Source organism: Haemorhous mexicanus, chromosome 4 (assembly GCF_027477595.1).
Source record: "Haemorhous mexicanus isolate bHaeMex1 chromosome 4, bHaeMex1.pri, whole genome shotgun sequence".
Lineage (NCBI taxonomy): Eukaryota > Metazoa > Chordata > Aves > Passeriformes > Fringillidae > Haemorhous > Haemorhous mexicanus.
The window spans coordinates 41,912,840-41,925,504 of NC_082344.1; the positions used below are offsets into that span (position 1 = coordinate 41,912,840).

General features: G+C 36.3%; 1 protein-coding gene across 4 annotated transcripts in view; it reads right to left on the reverse strand.

The window, feature by feature from the left end:
• Positions 1–3,044: 3,044 nt before the first annotated feature.
• ASB5 (ankyrin repeat and SOCS box containing 5) overlaps positions 3,045–12,665 on the reverse strand; it is a 41,213-nt gene continuing 31,592 nt past the window's right edge. For all 4 annotated transcript variants that reach the window (XM_059844562.1, XM_059844563.1, XM_059844564.1 and 1 more), the window contains 6 exons: positions 10,137–10,216; positions 9,018–9,125; positions 7,499–7,649; positions 7,231–7,365; positions 5,023–5,214; positions 3,045–3,655 (listed from right to left, as the gene is read on the reverse strand). In XM_059844562.1, the coding sequence (XP_059700545.1) occupies positions 3,528–3,655; positions 5,023–5,214; positions 7,231–7,365; positions 7,499–7,649; positions 9,018–9,125; positions 10,137–10,216 (794 nt within the window). In that variant the 3' untranslated portion in view covers positions 3,045–3,527. The remainder of the gene's footprint in view (positions 3,656–5,022; positions 5,215–7,230; positions 7,366–7,498; positions 7,650–9,017; positions 9,126–10,136; positions 10,217–12,665) is intronic.

The following is a 12,665-nucleotide window of genomic DNA, read 5'->3' on the forward strand; positions in this document are numbered from 1 at the left end:
ACACATAAATTATGCCTTAACATAGAATCTTGGGCAAATCTACTCCCTCTAAATTACAGAGTGAGGGTTAAGAATACTAAAATACAAAACTTAAGTCAAAGGGCATTTTTTATATTGGGGATCCATCAGGTAACAGTCATTGTGAATAACATGAGGCTGCATTTTCCTTCAAGTTGTTTGTACAGTGGTGAGGGGAATATTCAGAAAAGGTTGTAATTGTGTCTGCTGTTAAAGCTGTGGTTGCAACTGTCACCTGGTTCATCAATTTCAAAAATAATTTCAGATTGTTTGCTAATGTGTAGCTTCATTGTCTAGTATAGAAAGTCAAATAGAGATATTTCCCCCTTAATATTAAAGAATACTGTGTCTTCAAAAGACTCTGACTCCTGTGTAGAAGTCATATTTCCATTTAAATGAAAAAACATACAAAGCTACACAGCTAGTGCTTTCCAATTACTATTAAATCTCTGTTATGTTCAACATTCCTGGAAAACCAAATCCTTTTTTCTTTGGAAATAATCTGTCCAACAGTACTGACATGTTTATAAGCTTCAGAGACAGCTTCACTGGCAGCTGCAGTCTGAGATAGGAGATGTGGCTGGAATGATGCCCTGTCTGTTCCACCCTGCGCAGGGCTCCCGCCAGGCTGGGCCAGTGATGCTGCCCTGGCCATGGCCAGAGCCGAGCAGCCCTGCAGCCGCAGGACAGGCCTAGGAGAAGCACAAGGAGAACCTTCTACTCCACGTGCTTTCTCACTGCCAGTGCAGTGCCTCCTGTGGGTCTCTGGAATACTTTCAGCAAGCGTACAGGATTTCACTGTTGGATTTCATTCCAGAATTGACATATCACGCCACTTTTTTAAAATTTTCTTTTTCTCTGAAAATGTCTTAGAACACTTTTTATCTGGGGTAACAGTTCATTTAATAAGAGATTTATTGTAATAGGGCACTTAAACAGTGCTGTGACCTGGGTCACTGTTTGCTTCAGATCCTGGTTTCTAATATTTTAACACGTAATTTAACATTTATTTCATCCTAAGAATTTAACCCATCAAAGCCACGTTGAATAGGGCCCTGACAGCATGAGAACAGTAACAAACCTGAAATTTCTGGCTAAACAAGGGATCATTTTTGGAAGGGATTTTACCAAGCACAAACACCAGGTATTTCATTGCCCTGTATTTTTGGTATGTGGCAGTAGCATGCTCTGATCTGCCAGAGACCTGTCCCAGTGCATAGTCCTGCCAGGCCAACCACATCCATTCCCCCATTTGTTTGTCCCTGTCACATAGTAACAGAAGCAATGCCCCACCCAACTCGGCTCAGCTTGCCAAAATGAACTCAATTTTCACACAATTATCTGTTAGCAAAAGATGGAAGTTTATGTTGAAAAGTGCCTCTTGCCTGAGATCCAAGTAATGGTATTACCACAAGCCAGTTTCTTCTGACTAGTCTTCTATTCTGTATAATTACACAAAAAAATAGTACCAAATACCTGTAAACTACAAAGATGGTCCTGTTTGCTCTTTGGATGGTGGCAGGGATCAGGGAGAATGCTGGGAATAGATAGTGCAAATGCCACAAGAGCACAAACTCAGCTATTTGCCATGAGATGGCCTGGACTCTGGTGTGACTCTCAGCAAAACTTTTAACTTTATCTAGTTGTGTTCTGAATAGGTGTTTTTCAGAATAGCCATGTTTGCTCCAATCTGATACAGGTGTATAGAACATGAGAGCTTTTTCTGCCACTTTGAATAAAACTTGAAAAGCAATGTGTACACCTGAAGGTGAGGTTCTAAATGAGCTCTTTCTACTTGGAGAAGTTCAACAGTGCTGTGGTTGGCTTGGCACTTCAAAGTTGGCTTGTTTGTCAGAGTAATACACAGTAATGGTGTTGTACCTAAAACCACAAATTGATACCTTCTGGATGAAAATAAAAACCACTACACAGACCCCAGTACAGACTCAGGATATGATGGACTCCTAAGCACCTCCTCATATTTGCATTTGACTTTCCAAGGACTCCAGAAAAGCCCCCTAACTAGAGCTTTTACAGCAAACTGAAGCAAATTAAGGTTATTTAACAGTGTTAAGACAGCTACATTTTTTATTAGGAGTATATTATTTAGCAACTGAGTAAGCATTCCTCTTTGTGAAAGCTTCCTCTATAGTTAGTTCCTCACTTATCACCTTTCCAGTAGAAACATAAATACTGAAAAGAGTCACTGAAAAGGAATGGAAGAGGGTGAATCACCAAGGGCAAATGGCAAGTTTTCAGGTGTCCCATGCTGCGGTTTGCAGGAACTGAGTATCAGTCACTGAGAAAGTAATCTGTTCTCAAAGGAAGAGCAAATGAGAAGAGGGAAAGGAGGAGTGCTGCATTTCAATCTATTCAGATCACAATCATCAAAAATTCAAGGGCATAAGCAAAGCTTCAGGGTTTTCTAATGTCTCTTGGGGATGTCACCATTCTCTCTCTGCCTAGAGTTGAACAATATCTTTTCACAGAAATGCCTGCTGGAGTATTCTGGGAATTTGCAGTAGGATTTTTGGAGCTGGATAAATGTTTACAAAACAGGTAGTAAGAGAAGTAATATCCTTTCAAGAACTGTACCCATCTTGAAAGAGAAAACTGACATTTTTGAAACCTTGTATTCACCTCCTGAACTTGTGCTTGAAGATTCAGTATCCACATCTCGACTGTATGCCTTCAGAAACCTCACAGACACTACATATTAAAATATGTCTTTCTCTGAGGCAAGTAATTATTTAATATGCCCATTAAATGCTTGTGATATAGTACTGTTATGAAAAGACAAAGGAAGTGCCCATAAAATTCTGTTTTATAAGAGGATACCAAAAGTATCTCCGTATTAAGGCTTTTGAGAAATAAGTTACTAATTGTACCAGTAAACAGAATTCTATAAAAAACTGAGGTTATGTTCACATCAGTTTAATTACAATCCACAGAACAGGCAGTAGGAAGAGTAAAGGAAGTTTCTCACTGTGATTAATGAATTTTCTATATAAAGAAAAAAAAAAGAATTGATGTTTAATTGTTTTATTTTTATCAATGCATATAGTGCACCCATCACCAAGTATTTTTAGGTACACGAACAACAGAAATTTGAAAATACATAAAATATGACTACAAATGGACAAACTTAACAAATAATAATGAAGAAACTCTTTGTAGTTGAGGTCTGTCAAACAGATTTTAAAAACATAAACACAATTAAAGTTAACAGCACTAAAGCTATAAAGGGTTAAGATAAAGTTATACAATCATGTCCCAGAGTATCAGCACACTTATTCAATTCAGCTGGATTAGCACCTTGGCACTAGTTGCTGAATGGCTCCCAGTTACTATTACATTACCAACACCAGGTGTCAAAGATACAATTTTTTTGAGCAATACGCAAAAGGCTTTTTTTTTCCGCCCAGCAGTTCTTTAGATAAGATGTACAATAAACAGAGAGAAAAAAAATGTACTCGCTATATTTAAGTTTCTAACAATTAATTACTATGTTATCTATACTGTAAGAAGTTCTTCAGTATGGTTGGCAACTGGAGTTGTGGAACAAGATGCAGTCTAGCTCTTCCTATGTAATTTCGGATACATAGTCGGCAGAGCTGACAAAGAGAAGATGGTGTGGCTGCAAACAATAAAGGAGTTTAATTGTACAATTATAAAAGCCAGTACTTTGTTTTACAACAGCCTTGCACAATAATGGAATTTCTAAAAAAAAAACCAAAGAAAAAAGTTCACATTTTGCAAATTTGACCTTTTTCTTCATTCTGTTTCCTTCATTGCCTTTCTGCCCTCAAAGATAAAGACTGGGGCTGCTTAAACCTTAACAGTAGTAAGAAAAATACTAAAGAAAGCAAGACAAGGTCAATTTTTTTAAATTAAAAGCCAGTCCCCAGAAAATATCTGATGTCAATAACTTTAAAAACTGCAGACTTGTTGTTTTGAGGTTTTTTATTCACAGCATAGGTTACATACCTGCTACAGCACTACCAGCTGCACTACCAATGCATCACTGCAAGAATAAGCAGGCAAAATACCCCAAGATCCTGGACCATATTTAGTGGTCTTACCAGTTAATCACAATGTCTTTATCACTCTGCCTCCCACTCCTTCAAAATGCTATTTTCTCTGGACAAGAAACCGCTAGCTGTTTCATGGTATGTATTTTATTTTTCTTTGCTCTAACTTTTAAAAACACTACTAGTCTTGGTAAATTTGTGAAAACACACAGTTTTTAGAGGGGTTTTGTTAGTAGCATTCAGACTACAGGGTGGGTTGTTTTTGAGGAAAACATGAATCAGTGTTACTTGTCAGTTCACCTCTAAAGAGATGCCCACGGTTATTGAAAAAGTTTCATTCTCTTGTAGCTTATTTTTACATTATACATAGTTCAGTCTGGCACAAGTCCAGTTCCCTTTGGAATATTCTCTCTCTCCAAAGCAGATAGACCTTTAAGAGGTTTGAGGAACTATAGACTCTTTGGTCTCTTGTTTCTCAGGTTTTTAAAATTTTGAAAAGAAAAATGAGAAAATTAAACTTTTTATGCTTTTTGCCCACAATCAAAATAATTTGCTTTATATGCACATAAAATACACATTTAAAATATTATGACAGCTGACCAAAATGAAATATATTTTTAACCTGAAATTTAAATACTCTGTTTCTTTTTAACAAGGTCTGTAAAAACTAATAAAAACCTAGCTTTAATGTCTGCTTAAGCAAAAACCCAATAAACATATGACGATACTTTTCAGCTTGTATAAATTCTGATGCTGCTTGGTCAATGGGCTCTGGCCTGAGGCTAAATATTGCAGAGTATGTTTATAGTTAGAAGGGAAATTACCTGTATGCTCATATATTCATTTCATACAGCACAGTGTTACCTTCGATAACATGGGTTGTTTGGACTGTTAAGTTGTGGGTTTTTCTAGGTGGGTTTGGTTTTTCTAATAATACAGGTTGCTGTTTCAAATACAAACATCTCAAACTTACCTTCGTGGAAGAGCAGCAGTCTCTCCACTAAACTGCTTGGGGCAGCTAAATCAACAGGCCTCTCAAAATCTGAATTTTTGGCATTTATGTCTGCCCCAAATTCAAGGAGCAAGTTTACAATCTCTGTACTAGAATGCTGGGCAGCAGCGTGGAGTGGAGTTTGCAAATGCTTTCCTTTCTGCACGTTGGCACCTGGTGGCAGATGCACATAAAGAGACGTAAAAAGGGATTAATTAAATTTGCCATTGAGTTAGAAAGACGAGGCTACAAAACAAACAAAAACCACCACTGGCCTGGAATGCCACAGTGCATTTAGCCACTTTATTATTATTTTAGTGCATAGAACTATAACTAATCACATCAGTGTTTTTTATCCTAGGTTTTATTATCTAAGTACAACCACATAAGAAGGTATCAGGTACCAATCAGGTAACATGAGCATCGCTGTTGCCTAATCATAAAAAAGCACCTTTTGTACACATTTAAGGAAATTTGTACTACATAAAAAACATACTTTCCTCATTTAAGTCTTTAAAAAAATCACTAAACTGAAGTTTAATATCTATATTTTTCTGAGTACACCAACTCAAGAAAGAATCTTGGATGCCTTATAACTTTTCACATGCTAAAGCTGGAAAAGGGTTTGAAATAGACTCCCATCCCATCCAACCTTTATTTATTAATCTACAAATAAGTTTTAATTTTAATTAAGGTGATATTCACAGTCAAGAAAGCTCATAGAGAAGAAAATCCCAAACAATTAATTCTCTCAATCCATGGGTTCTAATTATTACACTTTTATATTAATAGGCAATTTTTAACATGTTTTAAATTAAAATGGAATAAATTAATTTGCAATAATGCATTCATATTCAAGAAAAAAAAATCCATACAAGAGTTAAACTATACTAGCTAGTATTGAAGGATCTCCCTTATGGAAGAATTCTCCCTTATGGAAGAATTTCCTTTCTCCAGAAGGGAAGCTGTTGATTCATCTAAAACCCAGCCTTCTCCAGACTTCTTACTGACCTTGTGAGATCAAAAATTGCCTGTTGTACCAATTTTTCTCCCTGAATCAACACTTTTTGCATTTTAAATGTCCATTTGAGTAAAATAATAATGTCACAGGTCTAGAAATTGGATCTGAAATCTGAATAATTCACTGTTCTTAATATTAACAACTGGCGCATGCTTCTACATTCTCTTGCTTATTTCATTGTCTTTCTGCCTTTCAACTTCTAATACATTCTCACTAACTGATAAAACATGAAAAAATTAATTCACATAAGTAGTTACTTATATTCTCAATTTACATACCCTTTTCTACTTCAGAGCACCAACAAAGGTAGACTATGCCCTTCTGTTACTGTTTTTTCTGTATGGAAGTATTTGAATCCCAAAGTATGCTAATTATACTTTTGCTGTTCTTAAACATAAAAAATCATGCCATAGGATAATTAATCATCCAAGGAGATGGACTCAATGAGAAACACTTTAACTGTTTGTTTAAGTTCTAAATATAGCATGCAATCAACTAGAAAAACTATTCTGGTGCAATGATAGCAAGGCTGAATTATTCATATATACATTTTAATTCCTTGTTCTGCAGGATGCAAAAGCCCTGTATGTAAATACCTGAAATGCACCAAAATTGTCTTTCAGCTATGCCAGTTGTGTCCCTGGACTTGTGCTGAAACAGAGCCAACCTTCAACATCTCTAACCCATTGATTAAATAATCTGAAATTTAGGGTCAGATGCCTTTTACCTCACCCCCTCCCTCTGCAACTCAGCCTCTATGCCTCATGCAAAGATCAGTCAGAACTTGCTGAAGAACGAAAGCAAGGGGAACTTCATTGCCAAAGTAGTTTGACTGAAATCTCGATTACTGTATGACATTTCTCAAAGCTCATTTTTTACCCTTCTTTTTCCTACAGAAAATTAATATCTACAAAGCTGCACTATATGCTGAAAATTCTGAACATTCATTCTTACTGGTCTTGCTTCCTTTTTTCCTCTTAAGCTTACTGTGGCACCAAAAAAAAAAAAAACGTAGTAAATTGTAAGAAAACATGATTCAGCATAAAGTTTGAAGTAGAACCCTGCAAGCAGGGATTCCAGTTCAATTGGCTGAGCACAGATGACTTCAAAGGTGAGTACAATATGCTTATTTTGCAGACCAGTAATATTTTATTTAAATCATTACATACCTGCATAAAGAAGCTTTCGAATGCAATGGATCTGCTGTGAAACACAAGCTACATACAGAGGTGTCCCTAAATGAGGAAGATCTTGGTCAACATCTATACCCCAGGATATCAGTACCTCCAGACATTCACTGTGACCTGTCAGTATAAAGCAAGACAGTTTGCTCGACTTCAGTATGCTGTCTCATGGACAAAAGCACACACATTTCTTAACCCTCCTACTGAGGCATTGCTCAGCTGCTCCATGTTTATTGAGGAGCTAATTTCTTACCTCTGCTGGCTGCTTCATGTGTGGGTGATGGCAGACAGGACTCCCACTGAGCTTTGGCACCATACTGTAAGAGCAGCTCAGCACACGCTGCACTGCCTCTTGAACAGGCATTAAATAAAGGTGTCACTCCATCAATTGTTGTAGCATTTACCTAGAATATATAAAATCTATTTACTAAAAGAATTAAAAGAAAGGTAGATTTTTAAACAGGAAATAGTTAGAAATTGCATAAAATTTAAAAAAAAAAAAAGTACTAGTTAAAATGACAAGTTAACTGACCAGTCTCTGTGAAACTGTCTTCCTCTTACCATGCTTCTCAGTTGGAATTAGTTTACTATTATTCTTGTTAAAGTATGTTGGATAAAAACACCTGGAATACTAAAGAGCATATATTGACATCTGGACAGTAAATAAGTTTCAGAAGTCATTGCACTGAGATTGTTTCAATGATACAGAAAATTTACACTTTGCATACTAATGGGATAAAGGGATCTTCTCTCCACAGCTCTGTCAGGAATTGAGGATAATTTGCCATTTTCTTCTGTAGTTTTAGTCTCCAGGTTCAAGTGATATTTCACAGCATGGAGACAAAGCTAATAGCATAGGCTTACTGCTTTAATACCAACCTCACTCTTCAACTCAATATTTCCAGTGTGAGAGAGTAAGGAGACAAAGTAGACAAGTTTGTGAGGCCTGATAATATTAAAGGGAGGAACACAGCTATGAGGAGAAGGCTTCTTCCAGGACTCTGGCCTATCTTCTTCCATGCATCCCCAACCCCACCAAACAATTACAAATACTAAAAATAAACCAGATGGGAAATATTTTTTTTTTCCTTATAGTTTCGTATCTTTAGACTCCTTGTGCTAGATGAAGTAGGGAGAAATTTGCTTTGGAAATATCTCTGTGTCTTTTTTTATTTTTCTATAATAACATAGACATATTCCACATGGTTCTGCAAACTGAACTTTAAGAACAATAAATATTTCCATTACAAAGATCAGAGACCTGGGAAGCTATGCACTTGAACTCTGATGTCAGCAGACACTGCACTGAAAGTGATCCATAAGGTCCCATTTTCATTTTGGGATAAAAGATAAGAGCGCCTGTGCCAGGAGCACAGAAAAGAGACTGTGCTTTTTTTCTACTCATACCAAAGAATTTTAAGAGCACACAGGTGCAGTGTGACAGCAGACATTCTGAAGATTAAAAGAAAGGCCTCCTGAAAGCCACTCAAAACAAGAGGAATCCAGTAGAGGAATGCATTCCATATTTTTGAAGAGAAATTCATAATGAACAATGCTAACAGATTCACTCCAACTCATTGCTGTCTCAGGGGCTGCCCATCACTCTCATTTGCTAGCATTCAGATGGCAGCTGTAATTACATGACATGAATATAGCCAACAGGGTAAGTAGAGACCAATTACATTAAAATCAAGCAATATATCCTTCTCAGTTAAGCCAAAGTTAGAACTGGACTTCATATAAAAGAAAAGAAAACAAAACCAAAGCCTTACATTTGCTCCTGCTTCAAGGAGGATTCTTGCACATCCTACATGGTCTCCCAGGCAGGCTTCATGGAGTGGAGTTACTTGGTCAATTGTTAGTGTGTCTACATTGTACCCCTAAAACAGATGTGAATGGTATTTAAAGATCACACAAAACCTATTTAGAGTTGTTTCCTCACACTACTGTTCAAATGAATAGTTTACCATATTCTAAATAGGCTTAAAACTCAACTTGCAATAAAGTAATCCTCAGTGAGCACTTATTTTTAATCAGAAATAGGCATAAAATATGCAGACTGTTTAGATACACAGTGACAAGGCAAAAGGCCCAAGTCAGAACGTGGCAAATTCCAAGTGGCTATGTGGAAAAAAATTTAACTGGGGGACAGTGAAAGCTTGAAACAGATGAGGGAAAGGGTGGTGCATCTCCACTCTTGGTGATCTTTAAAACCCCACAAAGTCCTGAGTCTAAACTCTTCTATGACTCTACCAACCTATGTCTTAAGAGCTGAAATATCCAAAGCTACGACTGAATTGATAAAATCACCAAGCCCTCTAAATTTTTTGCAGTAGATGCTGTTTGATTCCTAAGAATTAACAATTTTGTCTACCTGCTTTCATCAAATGTATTTTATAGTAAAATTTTTCAATATTGAAATAGCTAATAGGACAATATTTTAATATTAAAATTTAGCATTTACAGTCTCTCCCTTTGATATCAGCAATTTTTTAAAATTACAGCAATGGAAAATCCAGAATCTTTCAGTGATTCTTCCTGTTAATTAGTATCTTCCTGACTTGCTCTATTTACCCAAAGGCTTAAAGCAGTGAAACTGCTTTATATTGATTTATATCATGCAAAAAGGGAAGACTGACATAAATTTAGATACAATTTTGTTTTGTTTTGTTTTTTGGGGGGGCAGGGGTGGAGGGGGGTTGAAACATACAGAGGAAATATTTTAAATACTAGCTTATATCTTGTAATATGAAAAATTCCTAAATTTGTATTGCTCTGAAAAATTCAAGTGAAAAAAGCAAACACAAGCATACTAAATCTGCATTAATAGTCTATGCTGAGAAATTAAATACCATTAAAAATGAAAGCAATTGTAAAAACAGAGCCTTCACCTGTGACAATAAAGTCTTCAGAGAAAGAAGACGTCCTTGACTGGCTGCCTCATGCAGAGGTGAGCGATCTGCCCAAGAACCTATGTAATAATAACATTTATTGAATAAGCCATATGAATTAGAAAGGGTTTGGAATGCACAGTTCAAAGCAGAAAGTATGATGCACAGAATGAAGTCAAATGTCCTATGAAATTAATTTTTCCTCTTTAGAGACTCAAATCATTGGCTTCTAAACAGTAAAAAAATGCTCTATTATTAATTGTACACATATCTAATAAATCATTATGTGATCCACAGAACAAAATATTGAGATATCAATATCAGTGATCTATTTAATAAATTCATTAATTACCATATTCCACTTCTATTTTTTGCATTGTTCATTTTTAATACACATAATAAAACGTTGTAGCTGGAATATAGGCATTATTTGAACTTAAACCAGATGTAAAGCTGCCTGAAGAAGTCACAAAGAAGCTGGTTTATGTGAAAAGCAATGTGGGAATCTTTATGTATGGTGAGATTAATTTGAAGCTACTACACAAGTGCAAGGAGAGAAATATAGTGAGAATCACAGTAAAAAAAAATTACTGAAGCATAAAGAAGATATAAATTCTAAGTTCTCATTCCATAAATTATTAGGCTGAAAAATAATTAGATATGTTTGTTGTAAAGTTTTGGCCTTAATTTTCATTCATTTATCACGCCCAAAAGAGAAAGGTGAAAAAAAATTGTAACCCAACAACAACCCTGCGTTCACACACATAACCCTCCAAAACTCCCAGCCCAGCTTCCAGAGCCATCCTGAAGCGCTTGCTGAAGGACCTGCCCTTTCCTCTGCAAGACTGAACACTGACAGGTCCCTTCTGGCCAGCCAAGGCTGCGGCCAGAGCTGAAACTGATTTATGGCAGGAATTTTGAAAATTCAGTTTTGAGAGGCTGCACAAGGAAGAAACATCTTCAAAATGTATTATGAATTATCAGTATTTATTCCTCGAAGAACAAAATCACTAGAACTGCAAACTACTAACACAATCACTTGTGTGAGTTATATCAAGCTGCCCAAAATTCCTGAAGAAATGCAGAGAGAATTACCCTGGAATGATAATTGGTAACACTGGCAGATGACTCTTCAGGCGTGCAGGTTTGACTCTGCCATGGGCAGGGACTGCCTACAGAGCCAGCCACTGCATTTACTGGCAAAGCAATGAGTCTGAAATGCAAAGGCTGTTGCTCAATCACTGGCAGTCACCAGCCTGAGCTCTAAGATAACTACACCCCAGAAATAGACCCTGTTTCTGTTTCCTATTGGACTCCTTCTGTCCACTAGCCTGTTTCAGAAAGTACACTTTTGTTTACTATAAATCACATCAAGAATGGTGAAAAGATGAAGGCAATTCAACATGAAAAGAAATCAGGGCCTGCCTAGTTAAAAACATGTGGAATAGTGCTCAATAGGAAATTGTAGATAAAACCTCCATTTTCCTCCTGGTGTTAGTGAATGAGACTAAAACTTACATAGAAGTATGACTGCATCTTGGAGAACATAGTGCACTTTGTGACTCAGCACTACTGAATACTACTGAGATCAAAAACTTGGCAAAGCAAAAGCACAGAGGATTATTTAAATTATAAGACTACATAAAGCTGATCACAAAAGTTTAAAAATGTGACAGTAAGGTTTTATAAACCTGATTTTAAAAAATGCAGTGAGATTTCTATAATGTCAGAGTATCCTGTTTGTGTGAAGCTCCTTGAACTCTTTCATCTGTGGCAGTAGATGGACTATTGGCAAGATCCAGTTTCCAATCCCATCAGAATTATTTGCAGCCTGCATATACATGCACACACATTACTCCCTGTACTTTTTACTTCAGATTTATTTAATGTAATGCTTTGAAATTCTTATTGATTGTCCAAATAAGAAAAAAACTACCAAACCAAACCCACAAAAAAAACCCAAAAAAAACCAAAAAAAAAACCCCAACAACAAAAAAACTTAACCCCCCTTGAGCTCAGAAACCTTCAAGTGACCCAATTTTGACAAATCATCGGTATTTGTCATACCAACAAGCTCAGACAGATTGATTGTACAGTGGTTTGGATGTGGGTACTCACTATGAGTATTTCGATCAGTATTTTTCTTCTGCAGTAGTATCTGAATGAGCACTCAAGTTGTTCTAATTCAACTAAATTGGATCCATTAAGTTATCCTGCTGTCTGCTGCAAAAATTCCTCAAATTTAAATCTGTATTTAGAGGTTGCTTTTGCTAATTTTGTCCCTCTATCTTTATAGATGAGAACATCTCTTTTTTTTACAGTTTATCCTACTCAATGGAAAGAAAAAACCAAAAAGAACTGATTATATAGAAAAACATAAAATCGTAAGAGTTATGAACCTTTTATGCTCATTCAATACATTTACATTTCAGACATTCTTGTAGCCATGTATAAACACAACAAAGATGCAGGCAGGATCTGAAAGCAACAATTTTCCACCTTTATTTCCTCCACCTCCTTCCATCTTGG